The sequence below is a fragment of the Cynoglossus semilaevis genome, chromosome 11 (genome assembly GCF_000523025.1).
Source record: "Cynoglossus semilaevis isolate Cse_v1.0 chromosome 11, Cse_v1.0, whole genome shotgun sequence".
NCBI lineage: Eukaryota > Metazoa > Chordata > Actinopteri > Pleuronectiformes > Cynoglossidae > Cynoglossus > Cynoglossus semilaevis.
The window spans coordinates 2,065,118-2,089,061 of NC_024317.1; the positions used below are offsets into that span (position 1 = coordinate 2,065,118).

General features: G+C 41.5%; 5 protein-coding genes and 1 non-coding gene across 8 annotated transcripts in view; 3 read left to right on the forward strand and 3 right to left on the reverse strand.

Annotated features, from left to right (window-relative positions):
* rereb (arginine-glutamic acid dipeptide (RE) repeats b) overlaps positions 1–1,401 on the forward strand; it is a 13,506-nt gene extending 12,105 nt beyond the window's left edge. Inside the window, exon 18 of the mRNA XM_017036478.2 lies at positions 520–1,401. Coding sequence (XP_016891967.1) covers positions 520–553 — 34 coding nt within the window. The 3' untranslated portion in view covers positions 554–1,401. The remainder of the gene's footprint in view (positions 1–519) is intronic.
* A 160-nt stretch (positions 1,402–1,561) lies between these two features.
* Positions 1,562–9,002, reverse strand: perm1b (PPARGC1 and ESRR induced regulator, muscle 1b). Of its 3 annotated transcripts, none has more exons than XM_017036469.2 (6): positions 8,816–9,002; positions 6,471–8,412; positions 4,622–5,627; positions 2,942–4,268; positions 2,736–2,864; positions 1,562–2,649 (listed from the first exon to the last, which is right to left on the reverse strand). In XM_017036469.2, exons 3-6 carry the CDS (start codon positions 5,600–5,602, stop codon positions 2,558–2,560), a joined length of 2,529 nt encoding a protein of 842 aa, XP_016891958.1. In that variant the 5' UTR covers positions 5,603–5,627; positions 6,471–8,412; positions 8,816–9,002; the 3' UTR covers positions 1,562–2,557. The 3 variants fall into 3 exon arrangements, with proteins under 3 accessions (XP_016891958.1, XP_024916144.1, XP_024916143.1); XM_025060376.1 differs by having other exon boundaries at positions 2,942–3,965; positions 4,319–5,627; XM_025060375.1 differs by having other exon boundaries at positions 2,942–3,915; positions 4,269–5,627.
* A 238-nt stretch (positions 9,003–9,240) lies between these two features.
* On the reverse strand, positions 9,241–9,882 carry LOC103385755 (uncharacterized). The gene is made up of 4 exons (XR_003051183.1): positions 9,871–9,882; positions 9,662–9,785; positions 9,531–9,587; positions 9,241–9,323 (listed from the first exon to the last, which is right to left on the reverse strand). It is a non-coding gene; the product is annotated as an uncharacterized LOC103385755 (transcript).
* Positions 9,883–11,860: 1,978 nt separating this feature from the next.
* ccdc36 (coiled-coil domain containing 36) lies at positions 11,861–14,911 on the forward strand. The gene is made up of 8 exons (XM_017036473.2): positions 11,861–12,178; positions 12,398–12,463; positions 12,708–12,852; positions 13,214–13,347; positions 13,441–13,489; positions 13,637–13,700; positions 13,831–13,946; positions 14,042–14,911. The coding sequence occupies exons 2-8, from the start codon at positions 12,411–12,413 to the stop codon at positions 14,711–14,713; spliced, it is 1,233 nt and encodes a 410-aa protein (XP_016891962.1). The 5' UTR covers positions 11,861–12,178; positions 12,398–12,410; the 3' UTR covers positions 14,714–14,911.
* Positions 14,912–14,977: 66 nt separating this feature from the next.
* Positions 14,978–18,447, reverse strand: kbtbd12 (kelch repeat and BTB (POZ) domain containing 12). Its single transcript, XM_008319731.3, has 6 exons — positions 18,300–18,447; positions 16,673–17,832; positions 16,317–16,587; positions 16,039–16,189; positions 15,632–15,829; positions 14,978–15,542 (listed from the first exon to the last, which is right to left on the reverse strand). The coding sequence occupies exons 2-6, from the start codon at positions 17,743–17,745 to the stop codon at positions 15,373–15,375; spliced, it is 1,863 nt and encodes a 620-aa protein (XP_008317953.1). The 5' UTR covers positions 17,746–17,832; positions 18,300–18,447; the 3' UTR covers positions 14,978–15,372.
* A 422-nt stretch (positions 18,448–18,869) lies between these two features.
* slc26a6l1 (solute carrier family 26 member 6, like 1) lies at positions 18,870–23,925 on the forward strand. The gene is made up of 19 exons (XM_025060374.1): positions 18,870–19,367; positions 19,447–19,586; positions 19,666–19,776; positions 19,868–20,043; positions 20,133–20,297; positions 20,533–20,685; positions 20,956–21,038; positions 21,122–21,269; positions 21,399–21,512; positions 21,768–21,845; positions 21,932–22,027; positions 22,156–22,262; positions 22,362–22,430; positions 22,563–22,656; positions 22,735–22,845; positions 22,939–23,361; positions 23,448–23,502; positions 23,569–23,714; positions 23,878–23,925. Exons 1-19 carry the CDS (start codon positions 19,228–19,230, stop codon positions 23,902–23,904), a joined length of 2,436 nt encoding a protein of 811 aa, XP_024916142.1. The 5' UTR covers positions 18,870–19,227; the 3' UTR covers positions 23,905–23,925.
* The last annotated feature ends 19 nt before the right edge of the window (positions 23,926–23,944 follow it).

Sequence of the window (23,944 nt, forward strand, 5' to 3'; positions counted from 1 at the left end):
GTATTTGTCTTTGTTGTAGCCTTTGCCTCGTTGCATCATTGCGCAGATGTTTGGTGCCTCCATCGTTGGTATTAAGTCATACACCAAACTCTGAAGACAACATCACCACATCGATACAGAGATTCCTTTTTACTGGGTTCTGGAATTTCCCTTTTTTTTTTGTCCATAGTCTACTGCTGATAAAAGTCCCTACAGTGGACCATGCCATCGATTAATTTTTATTTTATTTATTAATTATTATTTTATTTTTTTCTAAAAACCTCTTCTGCACCTGATGCAGAGTCTCAGCACCAACAAATCACTGTAATTTTGCCAGAAACGGCAATGAAACGAGCAGGTTGGGTCGATAAAGAACAAGTATGAATGTTCTCTAATCCAGTGTTGTTGTTGTTGTTATTAGTAGTAGTAGTAGTAGTAGTAGTAGTACCACGGTTTCTTCCTCTCTCTTGTGTGAACTCTGTGGTACTTCCTGCTCAAACCAAACTGGACTCACTGGTTTTTGTTTCCTTCCGTCCACAGCCGTCTGAAGAAGGAAGGTGACAAGCCATCGTGAGTGTCAGGTGGTGCATGACCTAAAACCCATTTATACCCAATACCAATACTGTGTACCTTTGAGACTGTAAGAACATATTTGTGTGACATTTTTTTAATGTTTTAATATATTTTAGAGAGATACTTTGTGGAATACTTTTATGTGAACAATCTATTTAGCACTTACTGGGATTCGCAAAGTCCGTCTTGAGATTTTCATATCGACGAAGCAACAGCAGTGGAATCAGAGACGGTTGTTACCGTCACACGTGAGAGATAAAAACGGCCAAATCTTGATTTGAATTAGAAGTCGCCGACGGTGCAGTTTTTAACGGATATGAAAACAGACTGACTTTGTGGTTAAAGTTTAAATATACTTGTTGCCCTAAAAAGTTTCTAAGTGATTTCCTGTATAAAATGTATTTGAATGAACTAGCATGACTCAGTTTTCACCAAACTAGAGTAGTGAGTTGCATTGTAGTTTTTAGGCTCTGAGAGTGTAGTAGAAGTTTGTTCTTACTCTTTAATCTGCTAAATATTTGTCTGAATTCTAAATTTGTATTTATCAAAAATATCCTTTCATAGTATAACCTCAGCTTTTATTTCCTCATTTAAGAGACTGTAAATACCACAGCTTCACTATATTCTGTACAAATGAGTACTGTTTACCATAGCACAATAGCAGGATAAAACGTGATATAAACAATATACAGTATAGTGTTTTATTGTGAGATACTTTAACTGTCATTTGGACCAGCAGCAGTGCATTTACAACATTAAAATTGGAGAAACTAAAACTACCTACAAATGAAAATATTCAAAAACTGCATTCAAACTCAATATTTATGTGATATAGTATTAAAAAAAAAATTATGCATAACATATTTATTTCAATAAATATTTCTGCAGTGATACTCGGTAAACGTGTGCCCGTGTTGTGTGTGTGTGACGCTGAGCTACAGGCTGAATTTATTTATTTTTTAAATTATTTTAACAGTTTAATTTTGATAACACAACAAACAATTTTTTAAATTATTTTAACAGTTTAATTATTTTAACACAACAAACAAATCATCATACAGTATATGTGAAATTTTGTCTGTTTTGAGTTGTTAAAATTAGACTATTACATTAATTAGATTACTTAATTAATTTGAATTATTAGACAAGAAAAAAAATTGTTTAAGTGACTACCTGAGGCAAGGGTGTCAAACATAAGGTCCGCGGGCCAAAACCGTCCCGCTTGGGGTTTCAATCCGGCCCACTAGATGAATTTTGAAAAAAAACTTTTTTGTTCATGTAATTTTTTTTTTTTAATTACATTTATACTTCATTGTACTGGTTCGGCCCACTGGACATCTAACTGGTGGTATGTGGCCCCTGAGTTTGACCCCCTGCCCTGAGGCCGTCAGTTGAACACAACTGTTACCAATTAATTTGTGTTGGTTTGTAATTTAAAAAACAAAAACGAACATCATGTTCTTTTCAAAAATACAATTTTCATTTATTCATTAACACGAACGGTTAAAAGTTAAACTGAGTCACAGTTCACACTCCATTTGATCTGTTTCCTAAAACACAAATCCAACACAAACACCATGACTTTACTCGTATACGATTTTCTACCTATTTTCCTACATTCATCAGTTCAGAGTTCAATTACAGCAGTGTTCACAAACCACATTATATAAAGTAAAAATGAGTGAAAATAAAATTATATATATATATATATATGATACAGATACATGTGGGAATCACAGCAGCATAAATGGTTCAGTATCACGTCCATAATAAGAGGTCTTTTATTTTGAAGTAGCGCTGATAGTAACAGACTTATGTAACATCTGTAAAGAAATGTTCTCGGTTTTTCCTCCGATAATGAAAACCCAAATGATGTGAGCCTTAAAACTAGTTGAATTATTGAGGAACTACAGGAAGTGAATGAAAACACACACAGTTCAGGTGTTTGTACGGCTGGACCCTGGTTCAGTGGTTTTTGGGAATGACTGTCTGCTGTGACCGGTGTTCATCGGGGGTCTTCTCGTGAAGGTCTCCTCTTCTTCACGTAGTGCCTCAGGTACTGGATTGCCGACAGGGCGCTCACGTTTGCCAGCAGAGCTGAACAGGGAATGAGTCAGAGGTTTAATTCTAAATGAGGTCGACGTCAGGAGTCGCGTTCATTAACGAGAAACAAGGATTTTCACCTGCTTTCCACGTGTCTGCGTTCTCTGGGTCAGAGGACGTCAGCACCCAGGAGGCGAAGGCGATGCAGAGCAGGCACATGTCCGACTGCTGCAGCGCAGAGAAGACGCCTTGGTGTCCTCTGAGAAAGACTTAACGGCAACAGCAACAAATCAGGATTCCTTCAGTTTTGTGTCATGCGTCTCAAATCCAAACATCTCAGACTTACCTGCTGTCTCTTTAAGTTCCACTATGTGGCGCTGTGCCGTCGGCTCTCTGAACACTAGAGGAGAAGCAGCGGGGACGTGTCCCTCCGTCAGAACGTCAGACATGTCAAACCTGTTCGCGGACAGTGGAGTTCTCCAGCTGTTTGTCCAACCTCTGGCTCCTGTCAGCGATCCGGACACGACTCTGATTGGAGAGAAGTCGTCCTTCAGTTTTGGGAACATTTTGGGAACTGTGATTCCTCTGACGTACTGAGGGCAGGAGAAGATGGGGACGGGTTGGTCTGCGTTCCACAGGGAGTCCAGGAGAACCGAGACTGAAACCTGATCCCTCAGAGTGTGGTCAAACACGGGGACCACGGAGAGATCTCCAGGACCGAAACCATCCAGACACCAGGACTGCAGTTTGGATTTATCATCCAAGGAGAAGTTGTCCCAAAGCTCTGGCTGTTGTTCACCCAGGACATCTGTGTCGTAGTTGGATGCTGACGTGAGTGTGTCCAGACTGTCGCTGACCTCCAGGACCAGAGTTTCCTCCACAGACTGACACCGACTGAAAAACAGTCTGTTGTCACTGAAAGGATCACTGAAGTTCCTTTGGTCGAGCGTTCGTACGTCAGACATCGTTTTGCTTTTTCTCATCAGTCCAGGCCTCAAAGTGTGAGACTCCCAATCCTCAAAACCCAGTCCTGAAAAGTCCTCAAAGGACGCTACAGGTGTCCCCCTCTCTTCAGAGCTCAACGACTCCTCATCCTCCTCACCCACGTTCTCCTCCTTGGACGATGAACACGGAAAGTCACGTGTTCTTTCCTGAATGAACTGCCAGCCCTCGTCCTCAAAGTCCGAGGTGGAGACCTCACAGCTGGAGCGATCGGGCTTCGATTCTTCAGCCTGTGTGAAGTAGTCTGAGTCGGTCGTGTCTGACAGGTCCGTGAGACCCACGTCAGGCGTGGAACACTGCCCACTGTGGGCCAGACAGCTGCCCTTGGTCACGGAGGCGTCGACATTTGCGGCCTGTGATTGTCGTGCCTCGCTCTCAGGCAGATCCTGACTCATCCTCAGGTGTAAAATGTCGTTTATGGTCAGTTTTTCCATTTCGTCCCAAAAGGCAGAAATTGCGAACACCTGTCGACTCTGCCCCGCAGCTTGAGCATGCGCTCCTGGGTCGTCTGCCGTAGAACACGGTGTCCCAGTTAAATCGGTACCAGGACGGAGCTCATCTCTCACAGATGTTGGAATATTTTTTTCTGAACACCCGTGAAGCTCTGCGCCGCTCGTGTTGGTGTCGCTCGTTGAGAAGTCCTCTGGGATTTCATGGACTTTATGATCAGCCTGCCCTTGGTCACGGAGGCGTCGACATTTGCGGCCTGTGATTGTCGTGCCTCGCTCTCAGGCAGATCCTGACTCATCCTCAGGTGTAAAATGTCGTTTATGGTCAGTTTTTCCATTTCGTCCCAAAAGGCAGAAATTGCGAACACCTGTCGACTCGGCCCCGCAGCTTGAGCGTGTGCTTCTGGGTCGTCTGCCGTAGAACACGGTGTCCCAGTTACATCGGTACCAGGACGGAGCTCATCTCTCACAGATGTTGGAATATTTTTTTCTGAACACCCGTGAAGCTCTGCGCCGCTCGTGTTGGTGTCGCTCGTTGAGAAGTCCTCTGGGTTTTTATGGACTTTATGATCAGCAGATGGAGCAGTCACGGCGAGGCCGACGTTCGTGCCCTCGTACCTGCCATGCTGTGGTTTAACATCCTGCGTTAACACAGACGCTCGGCGCGGAGGATTTGTGGATTCCAAAAGTTGAGGATATTCTTCGTGACGATGCTCCGTGTCGCCCACTGATTCAGCAGCAGAAAAATAGCAGTCTGAGTCACAGGTGTGACTGGAGGAGACCTCCTGTGACTCCCCCGTTCTCCCCTCCTGTGAGCAGGCTTCGGCTGTAAATGTCTCATACGATCCGACGGGTGCCAGGCTGCCCCCTGGGGGTTGGTCTCCTGCTCTCACTGCCTCCTTTTCTGACAGATCTGAGCCGCTCTCAGCACCTTGACACCCCCTCCTCTCCTCCTCCTCTCTGTTCCGTCCTTCACCTGATTCCTCCTTGTCACACCTGTCTGGTCTGCAGCTCGTGGCGCGTCTGCTTTTAGAAGAGTTTTTTTGTCTTCGTTTTTTTTTAACCGAAAGGCCACGAGGGCGAGGTCGTGCTGGAGAGTAATTGACTGTCACGAACCAGCGCTCCCTCTCTGCTGTTCCTCCGTCCTCACCCACAGCCTGCCTGTCTGCAGCCAGTGTCTCATGGACACTCAGTACATCTGGCTGCTCTCTGGAGTTCTCATCACTTTGTGTTTGCACGCGTTCATCCTCTTTGACGGGAGTTTGGGAATCTCCTGGACTCTCCTGGGAAGGATCCTCCAGCGTTGAGGTTGGGATGTCGTCATGAGTCTCCTCCTGGACGTGTGCAGCGGTGTCCGTCAGCTCCTCTGACCGCTCCACACAACTCTCCTGCTGGTCTGCTCTAACGCCTGAGGCGGAGTTTTCTGGATCGTCCGTATCACTGAGGTTGTCTGGACGGGCCAGCGAAGGCTGCAGCAGACAGCACTCCTCACTGTCGTCACAGAAGCTGCTCCAGTCAAACTCTGCGATGTGCATGCTGTGGTCCAGGTCATCCATGTTGACGTTTCACAAGCGTCTCAGTCTGGAAGGGAATAGAAACGATCAGTGATGACAGACTGACGGTAAACAGGCGGCCCAGCAGGTCACATGACTTGATATCAAAGCTTCCAGGGTTCAACCGACTGTAGCTGCTTCACACACACATGCTTTTATGTTTTATATCCCATAACACACACACATGCTTTTATTATGTTTTTATATCCCATGATTGTACTTTGTTAGTCTGTCAGAATAATAATAATAATCTGTTACACTTGTCTGGAAATTCCCTGTTTAGATCACTATAGTTGCTACAATTTATTAATAATTTAAGATTATTATACTGTATAAAATTAAAATTATACTGTTAAATATAAACTGCAGAAGTTGATAATTTACCAAAAAGAAAAGTAAACAAAACCTCGTTCTCGTTTAAAAAACATTTGTTCTCACTGATGAGCTGTTTATTTTTTAAACAAACAAACAAATACAAAAAAATGTAAATCTTCATTGCAAAATTCTAGTAAATTTGTATTTTTTTAATACAAAAACAGAAACAGATAGAGCAGCTCTGTGACCGTGTGGGGCAGTAACCTGTCCTCTGGACCAATGAGATCAGAGCGTGTTGGAGGTGTCAATGTCAAACAGAACACACGAAACAAACACAAATAAGACGGCCGCTGAAAACACTAAATATATTTTCTTTACCTGAGAATTTGATATTTAAGTCTGAGTGAATTTTCAGGTTAAAACTGTTTTTCCATTTTGAACTCCTGTCAGCTGTTTGTCTTAGTTTCGTTTATTTTCTTGTGATTGGTTAAACACGATGGTAAACGATGGTTAGTAGTGGTTTGTTTGTTTGTGTAGTGGACGATGGTTGACCTACCTGGCAGACGGGGACAGGACGTCCAGGTTGACGGTTCCATGACTTTGTCCCTGCAGCAACATGTCAGCTCTGACGGCTGCCTGTCTTTCTGTCCTTGTGTCCCATGTGTTGGACGGCAGCGCTGCACTCAGCTGTTATAAATAGAGCGGGACTGAATGACCGGTCACATGTCGCTGCCTGTGCAAACGTCCTTCAGCAACAGTTTGGCATTTCACTCACAGAATTCACAAGGAGAGTTTTCATTCATCAAAAATACAGTAAAAAAAAAATCAATGTACTGTTCAGGCAGTAATAATTACCATTCAAACTTTTCAAAAGTATTAAATAATTTACAAGTAAAAAACAAATGTGGACAAATATAAACTGTTGATACCATGCAACCCCCCTGCTCCTTTAGGGGCTCAATACTGTTTTACGTTTAGTTATTTTTTATATTATTTTGTTAAAGTGAAGGTATGATATGACAGGCGGTGTTTTAAATACAATAAAAGTGCTTTATTTCTGCAAACAACCATGATAACATCTTTAGTACATTCTTAATGTCAACAATCGTACAACAATCTCTACATGACGTAAAAAAAACAAAACCAAAACAATGCGTCGTCTGTATAAAATAATATGTACATGATCCACTTTAGTTCAGGAACATTCAGCAGCGAGAACAAAAGGCTTTAATTCATAAACTGAAAAAACTCACTGCTCTGTATCTGGCACGTGTCACTGATGGTGTGTGTATATATATATGTATGTAAATATATATTTCCCTGCCTCGTGGTGTCAAGATATGAACATACATTAAAATACTACACAGTCAGTGATACAATGACGTCTATGTTTTCAGTTGTGCACATAAAAGGCCACAGATATTCATTCGTTCATTACCGGAAAAATGTCCCTGGCTGAATTTAAAGCTCAGAATGGCACTGTATATGTATAAACATATATAGATATAGGTACGAGTCATGGCACACGTGGCACGAGCCGTTTCAGATCAAAGGACGTTTGGCTGCCATAACAAACAGTAGTCAAGTTAGATTCACAAAGCGACAAAAATGTTGGCAAATATACAAACAAATCATCACAACCTCAGAGGTTGAAGGTCCAACATCCGCTAACGACCCCGGGTAAAAGTGCAAATTGTACACAATGACACAATGTTACATCGTAGACAAAACATATTGTGTGTTGTTTTAATGGCACGGAATAATCTTAAATCTGTAATAAAAGATTATGGTTACACAGATGGAAAATAACGTCATAAAAAAAAAAAACACCCAACAACAGATTCAGTAATTGAAAAACACAAAATCAATACTCAAATCATGGAGGGAAGAGGGAAAAGCTAAAGCTACGCTTCCTACAATAACCCAGTCCGGAGAAACAAACAAACAAGACGTAACTTATTCAGTGCACAATTAAGAAATTGCAAATAAATATCACCAATGTAAAAAAAAAAAAAAAAATCCTACTATCTTGTAAAATCTGTAATAAAAAAAACAACAACAAACAATTCCAGGCAAATTGTACTTGGCCTTAAATCTGAGGCGACTTTGCTCAACTTGGCTCTGGTCAATGTTTCAGTGTTAAGACCTAAAATCTGAGAGATGATCCTGAGAGTTCACTCTAAATGTCATGGCAACAGTGACGAACTGGGAAATAAAAACCGACCAGCGATGTCCTACTTCTTCTGACAATATATAGAATCTACTTCTAACATTTTAGTTATAATATCTGTTTATAAAAATACCAGTAGTATGTACAGGTCAAAGGTCGCTCCGCCTTCCCGTCTTTCTACCTTCCTTCCTGAGCGTTCTTCCTCTCTCTTCCTTCTCTTCCTCTCAGACATTCAACACTTGAGTAGCGGACGTCGTCGGCACGGTGGCACTGTTAACTTTTGACGAGGCAGACGGGCGCTCTCTTCTGACGTATCTGGGTTTCCTCACTTCAACAGAGACAAAGAAGGAAAATATAATTAAGTATAACTTAGCGTTAATATTTTTTGAGAAACTGCTTACATAATTATGCTAATATCAAGCGGTGATCCGATATTACGTAATTATGCTAATATCAAGCGATAACATCGGTTGGCCGACATTATCGGACTTTCCTAATAAAAAAAGGTTACATTAGTGTCACCTAACCTTTTGATTTGCTTTGATCTTTTTTCAGAGCAAATTAATGATTATTTAAGAAAATGTTTTTTTGTGTATTTACATGCAGCAGGTCCCCCTGGTGGTGGTTCTGTTATGATTGCTGTGCATTAGTCACAAACATTACACAATATATAATATAACCTGTTTGACAAAAGAGTTGTGTAACAAAGCTGGTCAGTGAAGTCATCTTACCTGATGAAGAGGGAATCATGACGGCCTGGAATTAGAGCAACCATGGAGACAGAAGTATGTGTAAACATTGTTGCACAGCTTTATGACAACTGCCAAGATTAGAATAAACAACTTCACACTGTTTATACAAGTATTTCCATCAACTGCAGAGAGGGTTTGACTTTATTCAAAATATATACAGGAAATATCTTACCGTCTCACTTGGCTGGAAAATGAAGGCTGGAAAAGCAAAACAACCAGGTGAGGGTTAGGGTTAGCCAAACCAACTGATAATATTACACAAAAAAAATAATGACATCACGCTCTTCAAGCGTCGGGACGTTGTTCCTAAGGTTTCATTCCTCAGGCGTCACGCTTGTGTTTCACTGGTTACCTTTGTTGCGGCGGTAAAAGATGTCGGGGAGTCGGCGAGAGCGCTTGAGGTAGAAAAAAGAAGCAACAGACAGGATCAGGAACAGGCTGATCAACAGCGTTCCCAGAAGAAGAGAGGCCGCCACACCTGGCCCTCCTGTTCAGACACAGCAGACCAAACAGGAAACACAGGATGAGGAGTCTGAGTGGCAGCTGTAGATGTTAATCTCTTTGTCGTTATTAGCATGCCATGACTGTGGGGTATTTGACTTGGCGCTAACCGCAACCACAACCAATGAGCTGGAAATGTACATACGAGTGGATCCAGAAATTAGTCAAATGACCGTAGGTGAGATGATCTTACCAATGGTAGGGTTGACAGTGGTGACAGTTGTGTGATTCCTCCGATCGACCGTGTAGTCTAGTGTGGAGAGAAATGACCAAAGTCAGCCGGACGGAGGAAAAGGAAGCTTTTTATTTGGCTAAAATAGTCACCAAACACTGCCGAGGTCCGTACTGTAGGTGCAGACGGTGGCGTTCTCCAGGTCCACAGATGCTGAGTCGCAAAATATGCAAACTGTGTTGTTGTTGTTGTTGTTGAGGACGCGCAAGAAACAACCTGAAAGACCACAGTCTGTATTATTGTGCTGACACGGCCATCTTAGTGTTGAGATAGTGATGGTTTTTTAATTTATTTTTTTTACCAGGTTCACAGTGGGTGTCGTTTGAACATGAACCGTTCCCTCTCAGCTTATCACCGCAGCATTCCAACAGGTTCTGATGTAAGGCCTGTAAACGGCAGCATTCACAGATGGTTTAAGTAAAAAAAATAAATAAAAAGAAGTGAAATGTTTGTGTTTGTGTGTTAACAGGATCTCACCTTGGTTACAGGTGTTTCAGGTCTGATAAGGATCACGGTGGCAGCCAACACCAAGAGGAATGACAGGGCCATCGTCCAAGCCTGGAGATAAAACATAAAACTTTGAGCCACTCACGTTGACTGGGAGTTCTCAAATCGGGGGGGGGGGGCAGACCCCCTGCAGGACATAGAGCTATTGTTGACTGGGAGTTCTCAAATCGGGGGGGGCAGACCCCCTGCAGGACACAGAGCTACTGCAAGGAGGACAACAAGAATGTGTTTTTTTTTTTGTGTATGTGTTGCTAGTGAATAATTACTAGCAACTTTTTATGTTGGTCTGCAGTCAATAGTGAAGAAAGTGCTCAGCTAGTTTCATTAGATTTCTGCTAAAAAACACAGTAGAAAGTTGAAATAATACTGTCATTCACTCTTCAATACAATGACTTAAAACTTTCTCTCCAAACCATCTGATCTTCTGATCTGGTCATCCTTCATCCTGACCACTCTCAGCTCAGTATCTTTAACTCTGCCAATCTATAAATGTCCCTTTCAATCAGGCATAACATAATTCTACGTATACGTTTTTGTTTATAATCACATTTAAAGGAAGTATTTTCGTTAACATCCTTCTGTGTATGTTTGAAACCACTGTCTTTCTATAACATTTAATACTCGACAAAGTAATCACGTCACAGCAAGTGATAAAATCTCTCTCTGAAACAGCAAATGGCAACTGAAACCGCAAACACTGACGATGTCACACCAGTCAAGGCAAACCATAAACGACCGAGATTTTCATTCAAGCGAATTAGAAAGTACTCACACGGTTTACAACTCACTTCTTTTTCCCCCCACTGATTTTCTCAGTTGCAACAGATTATACAGAGAAAAGATCTGAACCAAAGCTCTCGGAGACGAACATGTGAAGTAGGTGCTGATCTGAGTGGAGTGACGGATGCAGCCACAGCCACAGACACAGGCTAGGTGTTTAGCAGCTAACACCTGTCACCAGGAAGTTCCACAACAGGGTTAGTTCTGATGCATAAATCTATTTCAATTTTCCGCACATATTCGTCCTTGAGTTCAGCCACAGATCAGAGGACCTGCCCACGCATGGCAGCAGAGAAACAACAACAACAACAAAAAAGTTTACTCACCACACAAACAGCAGGCTCTGGCCTGAAGAAAACTCCACGGTGACTCTCAGTCCACGTCTGCTCTCGTCCGCCAAACGTTTATCGACAGACGGTCACTGACGTTTGACGGCAGAATTGTCATTAATACGATGGTGTGCCACAAACACAGATGATGTTCCACTGCAGGTCACAGGCACTCACTCACGTTCATTCACAACATGCACTTCCGGGTACGACTTAAAAAATAAAACTCCGTACATCCCCTCGTGACAGGTGGGTCTAAAATGAAAAACTCATACATGTTTAATTTATTTGTGTTATTGTGATTAAATCAATCCAATAAGTTATATAACATTAATTCTCCATTTACCCGTATTAGGTTCCTTATTAAAATCAATCCAATAAGTTATATAACATTCATTCCTAATTTCCCCGTAATAATTCCCTTATTGCATTGCACCACATTCGTCACATTATGCATGTTAAGAATGATGAAAAACACTTTTTATATTTATATAAAATATTTATATATTCTACATCTATACTGCTGTCTATTTATCTATTACCATCGATAATATTTATATATTCTACATCTATACTGCAGTCTATCTATTACCATCGATAAAAACTACACAACGTGATTAAAAACAAAAACAAAAACAACAAAAAAACAATTGGGTACTCAATAATAACTAGGCCTCTTTAGCGTCAGGTAAGTAATGCGTTTGGGGACATACTAAAAACCAACACATATAGTCCAATCGGACAAAATGTATCGAAAGTTTCAGTAGCATAAATAAAAGTGACTGAATATCATCATTTCAAAATTAGACCAAAGGAAAAACAACAATTTAATAAGGCGACAAATGCTCAAAAGTAAATAATATACATTTGTTAAAGTTTTTATATAGTGGTTGAAGTGAAATATTTCGACGTTTCGCGAATGCGTCTTAGCTTTGCTCACTGACGACAAAAAGCGGGAGATTGAAATGTTTGTCGTTCGTCTATCAAAACCAGGTGCGTTTGTGTATGAAATGTATATTAATTATCTATTAATAATCTACACAAATGTTTAATAAGTTGCCGTTTGAACGGAATTGTTTTTCCGTGTTTGTCGTGTGTGTGAAATAAATCTAAACCAGTGTCCTCTATTAAGTTATGCTAACTAGCATGATTTAAAACCCCTGTTGCATTGTTAGCTTCTAATAAAACCGTTTTCATTATTTCTTTTTACAGCTAACTAAAAACAATGAGTCATATTATTAACATAAAAGAGATGCTGAGCGCCCCTTCTGGAAGCGGGTGAGATGAATTTATTAATTTTGTCGGAAAACAATGCAGTTTTTGAGGTGGAATATTCTCGATTTATTGGCCTAGTAAAGTTTTGTTTGTCGTAGAATGACCAACCGATGTCTCTAAATGACATCTGCTGGACATTGCCATTTTGGTGGTCGTACTCGGGTTTTGCTGGACATTTACAGCCTTAAACCTTTTGTTTCTACTGCACAGACAAATTAATGTTTGTGTTTTCTCTTATTAAACACGGTGGTGAGAAAACAATGGACAGGATTGGGCCTACCAGTGGTTACTCCAGTGCCACTGACTCGCAGTTGTTTTTCGGATCACAATGTTGGCCTAATAATTCACAGAGTATGTCTCAGGATGTGAGTCTCTCTTCTGGTTCACAAGAGGTAAAACTATACTCTTCACTGCGGTTTAAAAATGTAATTTAAGACTTTCTGAATGTTCTCATTGTCATCGTGTTATTTTTAATCCATATTTATCTGTCATGTGAGAATTATTGCCCAGCTTTATTTGGTTATGAATTCTATTTCCTGACCTCATCCATTTCCTGGTATATAACAAGGCTGTTTTTATAGTTAATATAGTTATAGAAAATTCTAGTTGTGTACATATTTAAATTCTTATTAAGTGTTGCATGAATGCCTATAGATATTGTTTGTGTTTAAGTGGGAGGGTGGTTTGTGTGGGTGGATGAGTGTGAGTAATTGTTGGAAAACAAATATGTCTGAGCACTGTATATTTTCGTAGGGAAGTGACCCAAAGTTTTCCAACTGTTACCAAACTAAGCCACTTCTGTTTGGAGAGAGGGGTAAAACCAGACCACTTGGAATACTGGAAAAATTTGAAGAAGATAGGAGACGAGAAAAGGAAAACTTTCAAAGGTATCTGCCAGATTTACAAAAGGCCATGAACTAGTCAGTGTTTGTTTCCACCTGTGTATATAACCTGTGTATATTTATATATATGTTCAACAGCGCTCTTTTAGCTAAAGAACACCAAGAAACTAAAGAAATTCTCCAAAATGTAAGCAATAATAGACTTTCTTTAAAAATAAATGACCTATTTGCATTATGTCATTTTTTTTAAAGATATTGTTTTTTAAAAATAAATGACCTATTTGCATTATATGTCATTTTTTTAAAAGATATTGTTTTTGGTTTTTTTTGTCAGATTCAACATCTAGTCACTAATGCAGAAGGAAATACCGCTGTGTCTCAAGCCGTCCTGGAATCATGTAAGTTTCCTGAAGATCAAATATTTAGTAATAGGCGATAATTCGTTTCCACCACTAGATGGTATTCTTTCCCCAAGAATTAACAGTAAATCAAACTCATCTAAATTTTTGTTTTTATGGTCCGTCATAGTGAAGAGGGATTTAAATAGTCTTCAGGGTGAAATATCCCAGCAAATAAGGACTCTGGCAGATAAAGTAAACTCCAACAGTAAGACGATGACAGAGTTTGAAGAAAGTTTGAGAAAGGTAAAGAGCTTTTACATTACAGAATTTGTTTAAAAAAATAGACTTTGGTGACTAAGCGACTTTGATAAATTAAAATCATTTTTTTCTTTTTGAAGAGTGCAGATACCACTGCAGAACTTGGCTCGAGTTTGCAAAGCTTAAAAACTAGTACTGAGAGCTTAAGAGAAGAGCAGAAAAGAGAACAAAACATGCTTGAAGAGGCCATAAAGCTGCTTAACAACCTGGTCTCTGAACAGGCATCTAGAGTCAGTCCTCCGAGGGTAACTGACAGCACCACACAGACATCACCAGTGCTGGGACAGTCGATAAATAGTGTCATTCAGAAAAAACAGGTGAACGTTCCTCAGGAGCTCAGCTGTAGTTTTAGAAATCGGAAAAAGACACAAAGGGGTCAGAAGAGACTCAGGAAGAAACCTGTGGCACTTCCACACACTAGTAAATTCACTGTGCCGGATGAAAACAGTACTTCATTCTCGATTAGCTACTCAGAACAGAATATTTCTGTGCCTGTCTGTGAGCACAGTGATGGGAAGACAGGAACCAGCCAGGAGAGTATAGATCAGTCAGTTTTCTTCAGAGAGAAGGGCAACAAAACCTCAGGCTGTTTCTTCAACCCTGTTTCCTGCTGGTCTCAGGACAGCAACAGTTCTGTGATGTTGGCAAGTGTGGAAAGCATGTTAGATAAGCTTTCAGCTGAATCCAAATCAGAAACCACAGTAAAACCACAAGGCTTGTGGCAGTTGTTTGACAAGAACTTTGATTGTTAACAGTTAATTGAGTTTTTTGTTTGAGTTTGAATTCAATTTTTAATGTTTTGGGTTATTTTACTTGTGTGTTTTTTGTATTATTATTATATACATTTGTCATAATTTAAGCTTTTTTTGGATAAAAGTAGGAAGAGCTGTGGAAAATATTTGCTGGAAATAATAGGAAGTTGCATATATCTGTGAGATGACATTCCAAAAAAAAAAAAAAAATGACAGCTACATTGTTCAGTGACGATGCTTTAATTTAGAACACAAACTTATTTGAAATTTGACAAATATGTCCTTTATTTGAAGATAGCTCTCCATTGTCACTCATAAAACAGTTAGCAGCACCAGGTGTCAGAGACTGGAACCTCTTCACAGCAGACTAATTGTGTTGCTATGAGAAAGCACTAGGACAAACGTTATAACATTAAAAGCAGCTAAATGGAACTTTTTTTTATTGTCAAAAAGTCTCTGGTGTGAAAATCAGACTCTAAAGTAAAAAAAAAACAACGAAAGCTTTCTATTTACAAATATAATCTTGTGCTTGGGATAAATGCTGTGCAAAACATCAACTTCTTCCTCCAAAATAAATGAACATCTTTAACCAGGCAATAAGTGCATTGATGGATACATGTTTTCACTGACTCTCCAAAAACTCTAATCTAACCAGGATGTCACACTCTCACTAAGTCTGCAGGAGGGGACATGAGCCCCCTGGGGTTCAGCTTTGCGACTAAACAAACGTCATAGTTGTCGTGCATCTGCGTGTGTCGAGCCACCACTGTCCAGCGGTTTTCCCATGGGTCCAGCTCCAAAATATCCTTGGTTATGTTCTCATAGCGATCTAAAGGTAGACATCAGACATTACCTCACCTTTACATTTGTTTTTAAATCTTGATTTGACATTGTTTATTTATTTTCTGTAGGATTTACCTGCTCCTTTGTAATATCCGCACACATAAATCTTGTCACCCACTGCTCCGGCATTACAGGCGCTAGTGCGCAGTGAGATTTGTGGACATGGAAGAGAAGGGCCATCTCTCCAGCAACCTTCCACTGTGTTGTAGATTTCCACAGCGTCCAGGCAATGACGCGATTGCCCTCGGTCCACTCCTTCACAGCCGATACCTCCTATAGATTGAAAAAGAAATGCTAAATATTGTCTTCATCAAACTAGTCTTTTATTTTTATTTTTTTACAAAGTTTGCGTACAGTTTATTCAGCAGTATAGCTCGTACTCGATCCCAAATTTATTTATGAATTTATGTAGTTTCTACAGATACACAAATTTATTTTTTTTACAACCAAAACAATTTCCAAAAGTCCATTAGCATACTCACCCATGACGTATATTTCCTCGTGGAATACCACAGTGCTGCAGCGATACTTTGAATACCTCATAGGACCTAGTTCTGTCCAGCTGTTTGTGTTTGAGTCATACTCAAAAAGGCGGTTGCTAAGACGGTTGGGCTCATCATCCATCCGGTAGGACTGTAGGGTTAAAATGGGAGGGGGCCACGGAGACGACGGAGAGAAGTAGAAATATATAGATAAAAGATTAAATTTTTGTGGTTTCTAAATTTTACCAAAACTAAATCTAATAATGCTTTAACTTCACCTGCGGAGTCCGTCCTCCCATCACATAAAGGCGATCATTTATTGAGACAGCACTGTGAAAGGCTAGTGGTATGGGCAGAGGGGCCGCGCTCCTCCAGGGTCCGCCCTGCAGAGACCATCGCTCAACGCAGTTAGTGATGAGAAACTCATTCTTCAGCTTCATCTCTCCACCCAGCAGGTACAGCGTGTCACCCAGTGATCCCAGTGCGTAGGAATCACGGTACTCTGCTGATGTCAGGTGCTCCCAGCTTCCCTGGGCCTCTACTTTGTACCTGCAACCCACAATCACAATAAGTACCATGTGTGGGCCAGACAACTGACAAATGTGTAAAATGTCTAATTTTGTGTCTGCTTTACCTGTATATTTCAATGTTCATGACCTTCTGTCTTGCCATTCTGCGCACGCCTGCCTCTCCTGCTACAATAACGTGATTTTTCTGAGTTACAACCCCAGCACCAACATAGCCCAGAGCCTGACCGTACCGAGGGGAAGAGATGTAATAGATCCGCCCGGTGGCCGGGGCGTAGCAAAAGCTGCGCTCGGAGAAGTTGCTGTACCTTGACCGTATTCCACCACCATCGTTGCCAACACAAAGGAGCAGTTCTGTTGTCTCCATGCCATAACGCAACTTCAGTTTCCGAGGTGCAGCAGAGGGATGCATTGCCGTGACCTCTATGGCTTCATTGATCATATCGAAACATTCAGCCTGCGCCAGGAGGGCTGTGTTTTTCTTTAAAGCCTCTTTTAGATATTTGGCACTTATCAACGGCAAGCGGACTTTCCTTAGAAGTTCTGGCAGGTGCACAGAACGAACCTCTCCATCTGTCAGTGCACTGTGTCTGACCCAGCGAAGGACCACGTCCAGGATCGTCTCCTCTTGGGAAACATTGAGGTCATCAGAGCTCAGCAGCTTTCCAAGTTGGTGGGCTTCCAGGTCCAGGATCTCCTCGTTTTCACAGACTTGGACAAAGTTTTGCCTGAGGTAGCGTTGTGCACGGTCAGCCAAGTCCTCTGCACCAAGCTCCCGGGCAAAGTAATATACTCCGAGGCAGTTGGAGGCATCCATGTTTTCTGTCATGTGTTGCTGGCAGCGGATGAAGATGTCATCCATCTGCAGGAGAAACGCTGCGACAGAGACCCCCTGGACGTTGGAGTTGGTCAGAGGAAGATCTGAGCAGTACATGTAGTTCAGGAGAAGAGCGAGGCTCCCCGCAGGGGTGTCGCGTAGGATGATTTCCCTGTTGTTGCACTCACGTAGGCCGCAGGTGAACATGACACGGAAGTAAGGGCTGAAGGCAGATAGGACCACCCTGTGACAGGGGAAGCTGATGCCCTCGGCCACCAGCACCACGTCTGTGAGATGCTCGCTCTCCTTCATCCGCCTCAGCTGGTCCAACAGGACCAGACCATGTTTGGCTCTCAGGTCCATTTTTCTCCAACCTTTAGTGGTAAGTAATTCCAAAGTATCAGTGGAATCTCCTAATGTTCTCACACAAAACGAGGTGAATGGTGATATCTGAAAAACAAACCAAAAAGAAAGTTAAGATGGTGCCATGACTGTGGTTTATTGAGCTGATTATAGTCATAATCACTTTTGTTAATCACTTCATCAGACATTTGCTACATCAGTAATCTGTGTAGCAATTTGGTACAGTTTTGAACCTAGGATTGGAACCTGGAACCTTCTTTATGGCAGGGGGGGGAATCCCCTCACTTTAGCGGTTTATGATTTTTTTTCTTTTCATCAACTTGCTTGTCTTTTTTTTTAATTAATAGTGAAAAGTTGTTAATATCTTTAAATATCTTTGATGCTTTAACAAAGTCAAACCAACAAGTAACTACACGAACATAAATACAGTATATCAACAGCTGCCAAAGACTCCATGAGCCTCAACAGTCTAATAGCACCAGGACGGTGATTTACACGTTAACAATTGTCCATGCGTTACACAACATGTCTCTCATGTCTTTTCTATGTCTTACCAAAGTCAGTGCTTGTCTTCTGCTGCAATATCCATGGTTTTCTGTATATGTGTTAATGTTGCCTCATGCGACGGTCAGTAAGAAAGTGTCTGCCCAAACATTAAAAACAACGATTACCCCCCCACCCCCCTCAGTGTCATGGCCCTCTGAGCCACCGATCCAAAAATAGACAGTGTTGTGGCCGAAAGTGGAGCAAGGGGTCTGAAGGTCTCAGGTTCAAATAAATTTTTTTTTTTCCCCGACAATGACAGTGAAACTAGTGAATCGCGTCAATATTTACAATAACTGGAATCTTTTACAATAAATAATTCTTGTTGTGGACCAGTTCTTAATGGAAGTTTGTTTGCATCACTCCTGTGTACACACTGCCCTGGTGTGAGGTAAATGACCACGCCAGCTGGTTCTCATATTTCATGATGTTGCCCCCTTAAAGGCCCAGTGGTTGTTCATGTTCACATGGTTCACATAGTTCACAAAAACATTGTTTTTTAAATTTTGTTTTCCTTCTGATTGTTATGTCTCTATTGTTTTTTTTATATGTTTTTTTTTAATTCAAGTATATGACTTGACTTGATTGACTTGATTATTTGTCAGGGGGGAAAAGCCTTTAAAACGTGACTGAATGTTGTGTCTTCTGTGATTCATTAGCCTCACAATTTTGCAAGCAAATGGAAAAAAGCCTTTTTTCCCCTCCTGTGACTCCATCATTTTACTCTTTCCTTATCCTGGTCAGCAGCTATTGTCATGAAGTGCTGTGTCCACAACATCCTGTCTCTAGTTAACCATTAGGTGGTATAGTATACATATGCACATGTTCCACAGCTGCCACCCCGTCACAGTAGATGTGGAAACAAACATCTTTGTGGACGCAAACTTTGGTAAAAAACATATCCAGACATATACTTTGTGAGTTTTTGGATTCAGTCTGATGGACTCTACAAACAGGAGTGGGAAATACAGAGTGGAGAGAGAAGTACTGGATGAGCTGAGACTGGAAGAAGTGACGCAGAGAAAAGCCCATTCTGAGATCAAGTATTCTCTCACAGAACGGTTGAAAGAATCTTTACGGTAAACATTTTTAGAAGCTTTTCTGAATGTGACGTCCACCCTGTGTTCACCTTTGACCGTGAGCTGTCCTTCTTTACAGATGTAGAGTTCCTAGGCTGAAAAGAAGTCTGATGAGCAGTCTTCCTATTTTGTACTGGCTGCCTAAATACTCCGTCTGGGACTACGGTATGCCAGACCTCGTTTCTGGCATCAGTGTGGGCATCATGCACCTGCCTCAAGGTACAGGTTTACCACAGTCAGTCGCACGTTACAAACATCTGAACTGACACAGATTTAACTCTTCTCTTGTCTTCTACAGGTATGGCATATGCGCTGTTGGCTTCTTTACCTCCAGTGTTTGGACTCTACTCATCCCTCTATCCAACATTAATCTACTTCTTTTTTGGAACCTCCCGTCACATCTCCATAGGTAATACACAGACTGAGACTTTATACACTCCTGCCTGTGGCCATTACGAAATGTCTGCAACAATTTGATGCTGTATTTCACCGTGTTTCAGGGACATTCACCGTGCTCAGCATCATGGTGGGCAGCGTGACCGAAAGACTTGCTCCAGATGTGGATTTTTTCAGAAGGAACGGAACAAACGTGACGGCAGAGTTGGACATCTCTGCCCGGGACGCATACAGGGTGCAGGTGGCAGCTGCTACCACGCTGTTAGGAGGACTCATCCAGGTAAGATCTCAATTAAACACAAAAAAAATAACTCCTAATTATTTTCTTACAGTTGTCATACTCCTGTTTACATAAATGTGTTTACGTAGGTGCTGCTGGGTCTGGTAAAGTTTGGATTTGTAGGGACATACCTGTCTGAGCCTTTGGTCCGAGCCTACACAACAGCTGCAGCAGGACACGCCGTCGTGGCCCAACTCAAGTACATCTTTGGAATTTCACCGACAAGATTCAGTGGACCTCTGTCACTGGTGTATGTGAGTACTGTTGGGCGGTGGATTCTGCTCTAGCTTGCATATTTTTAGGGCTGTAAAGTAATTAAAATGTTATTTCTGTCACCGTAGAACAATTGTGATTAATCCAAAACTACCTTGGGATTTATCAGATTAAACATTTTCATCCTTTGACAGCCCTAGTATTTAAATACATCAGGTTTCTTTATCCAACGACCGTATAAAATGTCACCATTGTTTCATCGTCCCACATTTCCAGACTCTGATAGATGTTTGCCGCCTGCTGCCACAGACTCATCTTCCCACTGTTGTGGTCAGTGCTGTGTCCATGGTGTTTCTTATTGCAGCCAAGGAGCTCAACTCCTTCCTCAGTCCCAAACTGCCCGTGCCCATTCCAGTGGAACTCATAACAGTAAGTGGAAAATACATTCTCTCTCTTCTCAGTGATGTTTCTCTCTGACTACGGTAATGTTTCCGCACAGAAAATCTGCACAGTCAGCAGTAGCACAGGGGCCTCAGTGTGACTGCAGTCCTCAGCAAAATGCTGATCCTAATAGCTAATAATTACATTCACACTTGACAGAATGATTTACCAGCGTTTATAATCATTGAAAGGTTTAAATGTGCTTGGGAAAAACTACATTTTCATGTTTTTTGTGCTCTGTTTTGATGATTCCTTTAGATCGTGGCAGGAACGCTGATATCAAACTATGCCAACTTGAACAACAACTACACTGTCCCAGTTGTAGGAGAAATTCCTAGTGGGTACGTATTTGGATTTGTTGCCTTCTCATCACTTTTGTCATTAGATGCTGACAGAGCTGGTGGTCTCGATCTTTTTCTGACAGGTTGAGTGCCCCCAGTGTTCCAGATGTGAGTGTTTTTGGAGAGGTTCTGGGTGATGCTTTTGCACTGGCCATAGTTGGTTATGCAATTTCTATTTCTCTTGGAAAAACATTTGCCCTAAAACATGGATACAAAGTGGATAGTAACCAGGTACTTTAAAGAAATATATATATTTTATATAATATTTATTATATATATATATATTCATTTTTTTCAAATAACGTGTGTATTCCTCTGGTTATTTCCTGTTTGTGTCCTTGTTACATTGCACTGCTGCAGGAACTGGTCGCACTGGGTCTCAGTAATTCTGCCGGAGGCTTTTTTCAGTGCTTCTCTGTTTGTGCATCAATGTCTCGAAGTCTGATCCAGGAGACGACAGGGGGGAAAACACAGGTGAAGGAAATCAGAGCAGATTTAAAGGCCACCTTTAAATTTGTAAACAATGTTAAGAATTCAAGTTCAGTAAACTTTGTAGTACCCTGATGATGGAGAACCTACACAGATGTCAGTAGACGTATTATATAATCAAATTTTGCTAATATGAATTGATATGAAAACATATTTTAAAAAAATATTGCAGCTTCCTATTTCCTACAAAATATTCTAAAAATGACAAAAAGTCTATTTTTTTATTTTATTTTTTTGCAGATGGCTGGACTGGCTTCAGCTGTAATTGTGCTGGTCACCATACTGAAACTTGGACCGTTGTTCCAGGAGCTACCGAAGGTTCTGTCTAATCAGAGAATTTTAATTATAAAAAAAACATTCACTATTTCTCATGTTTGTGTTACATTTTTCCCCTTCATGTTCAGGCTGTGCTGGCAGTCATCGTGTTTGTAAATCTGAAGGGAATGTTCAAGCAGCACGCTGACATTGCTGTGCTGTGGAAACGCAACAAGATTGATTTGGTGAGAGAATAATTAGTATTTATTACTATTAATTAAAAAAAAATTCAGATAGTTTTGTAGCTGCGGTGAATCTGGAAAGCATGTGTTGTTTTCAAGAATGATATTGTCATATTGTATATTCCACTCAGGTTGTGTGGTTGGTCACATGGGTGTCAACACTGCTCCTCAATCTGGACCTGGGTCTTGTAGCCTCCGTTCTCTTTGCTCTGCTTACAGTTATATTCAGAACTCAGATGTAAGAATCAGCAGCATATATTTATTTCACACTGCAGAGTTTGGATTATCTAACAGACACACAGCAAACCTTACGTCTGTATTTTTATTTCACTCCTAGGCCCACATACTCAGTTCTTGGAAATGTTCCGGGTACTGAGCTGTACTTGGATATTGAGACACACAGAGAAGACTCATAGAGAGGTAAGTATTTTTTTATTTTTTTTGGCAAACCGGCTAAGACTCATAGAGAGGTAAGTTTTTTTTTTTTTGGCAAACCGGCTGCAAGGATGAAATGATGAGGATTTTTCTCTGTCCATCAGGCCAAAGAGATTCCAGGCATTACTATTTTTCGCTCCAGTGCAACAGTATATTTTGCCAATGCTGAGCTTTACCTCGAAGCACTGAAGGAAAAGGTTTGTTTCATTTCATAGTTTAAGCCTCGTCTTTTCTTGTTTCATGGTGACATCATCTTCTTTGTTTAATATCTCCAGAGTGGACTGGACATCAGTAAAATGATCATCTATAAGAGGCGGCAGGAGGCCAAACAGAAACGCCGGGAAAGGAGGGCAAAGAGACGGGCCAAGAGGCAGGCCAGGAGAGAGGTCACACACACAGAAATACTTGTCATGTTTGTATTTGAGCCCCGTGGAAGTGTACCAAACAGTAACATCAGTATTCTTCTTTGTCTGACTCAGAGACGAGCACAGAGCGCAGCTGGACAACTGTCCGGTGTACCTGTGCTCTCCGTGGAGCAAGATGCAGACTGGGACGACACCGGCCTGAGTGAGGATGACGCAGACAAGACGGAGGTCTGGACCGAGAGAGAGAACGGCACGGTGTTTGTCATCCCCACGTCCCCTCAGCTCTTGGACAGCCCCTGTAGATGGGAGTACCTGAAAGGAGGAGAACCGGATTCCACCAGTTTGAGCTGGCTGTCTGACCTGCAGGAGGGCGACACCACCACGTTGGCCTCCAGCAGTGAGGACACTCTGAGCCGTGACCTGGAGCGGGTCTCTCTCGGATCTCTGGGCAAGTGGACGTGGGACATTCACTCCATCATTCTTGACATGTCCACTGCAAATTTCATTGACACGGTGGCGACTAAGACAATCAAAAATGTAGGTATTAAAACACCACAAGTATCTGTGCACAAAGTCTTACCTGTTCTTTATAGTGATTTATGGTACCTTGTTTTTTATGACAGATTTTCCAGGACTTCAGTGAAATCGACGTAGATATCTACGTGGCTGGTTGTCAAGGTGAGTGAATGTTTTCTTTATTTTTCTCCAGGCTACAGATTCTGTCTAACTGTTGTTTTCCTTCAGCCTCTGTGGTGGAGCAGTTAGAACGCGGCGACTTCTTCTCTGAGACCATAACCAAAAAACATCTCTTCGCTTCTGTTCACGATGCTGTGCTGTACTGCCTGAACCACCGAGGGGCGACGTCAGTCTCCAGATATGAGACGTCAGTGGTGAGTGGTCAGACGACCGTATCAGGTTTTATTTCAGCTGTCGAGTCATGGCAGACAAAGTGTAAACAACCTGATCGCAGTGTTAACAGTCAATACCCAGTTTCAGTCAGTCGACAGCTGATTATCATCACTGTCAGTTTACGTGAAATGGTTCTGGTTTCAGGACCTGCACAGCAGCACTAAACTCTGAGGACTTTACCGATCGACAACGACAAAAAAACCATCACAAG

Excerpts from the sequence above, each read along its gene's own strand:
- perm1b (XM_017036469.2), bottom strand. The coding sequence starts at position 5,602 with ATGGATGACCTGGACCACAGCATGCACATCGCAGAGTTTGACTGGAGC. Across the intron at positions 4,269-4,621 it reads TCGCCGTGACTGCTCCATCT|GCTGATCATAAAGTCCATGA; the intron begins GCTGATCATAAA and ends GACCAAGGGCAG. Across the intron at positions 2,865-2,941 it reads GGAACTTAAAGAGACAGCAG|TCTTTCTCAGAGGACACCAA; the intron begins GTAAGTCTGAGA and ends GTTGCCGTTAAG.
- ccdc36 (XM_017036473.2), top strand. The coding sequence starts at position 12,411 with ATGAGTCATATTATTAACATAAAAGAGATGCTGAGCGCCCCTTCTGGA. Across the intron at positions 12,464-12,707 it reads AGCGCCCCTTCTGGAAGCGG|TGGTGAGAAAACAATGGACA; the intron begins GTGAGATGAATT and ends TATTAAACACGG. Across the intron at positions 13,947-14,041 it reads TTGAAGAAAGTTTGAGAAAG|AGTGCAGATACCACTGCAGA; the intron begins GTAAAGAGCTTT and ends TTCTTTTTGAAG.
- kbtbd12 (XM_008319731.3), bottom strand. The coding sequence starts at position 17,745 with ATGGACCTGAGAGCCAAACATGGTCTGGTCCTGTTGGACCAGCTGAGG. Across the intron at positions 16,588-16,672 it reads ATGAACATTGAAATATACAG|GTACAAAGTAGAGGCCCAGG; the intron begins GTAAAGCAGACA and ends TGTGGGTTGCAG. Across the intron at positions 16,190-16,316 it reads TGGGAGGACGGACTCCGCAG|TCCTACCGGATGGATGATGA; the intron begins GTGAAGTTAAAG and ends TTAACCCTACAG.
- slc26a6l1 (XM_025060374.1), top strand. The coding sequence starts at position 19,228 with ATGGACTCTACAAACAGGAGTGGGAAATACAGAGTGGAGAGAGAAGTA. Across the intron at positions 20,686-20,955 it reads TTCCAGTGGAACTCATAACA|ATCGTGGCAGGAACGCTGAT; the intron begins GTAAGTGGAAAA and ends TGATTCCTTTAG. Across the intron at positions 23,715-23,877 it reads CCAGATATGAGACGTCAGTG|GACCTGCACAGCAGCACTAA; the intron begins GTGAGTGGTCAG and ends TTCTGGTTTCAG.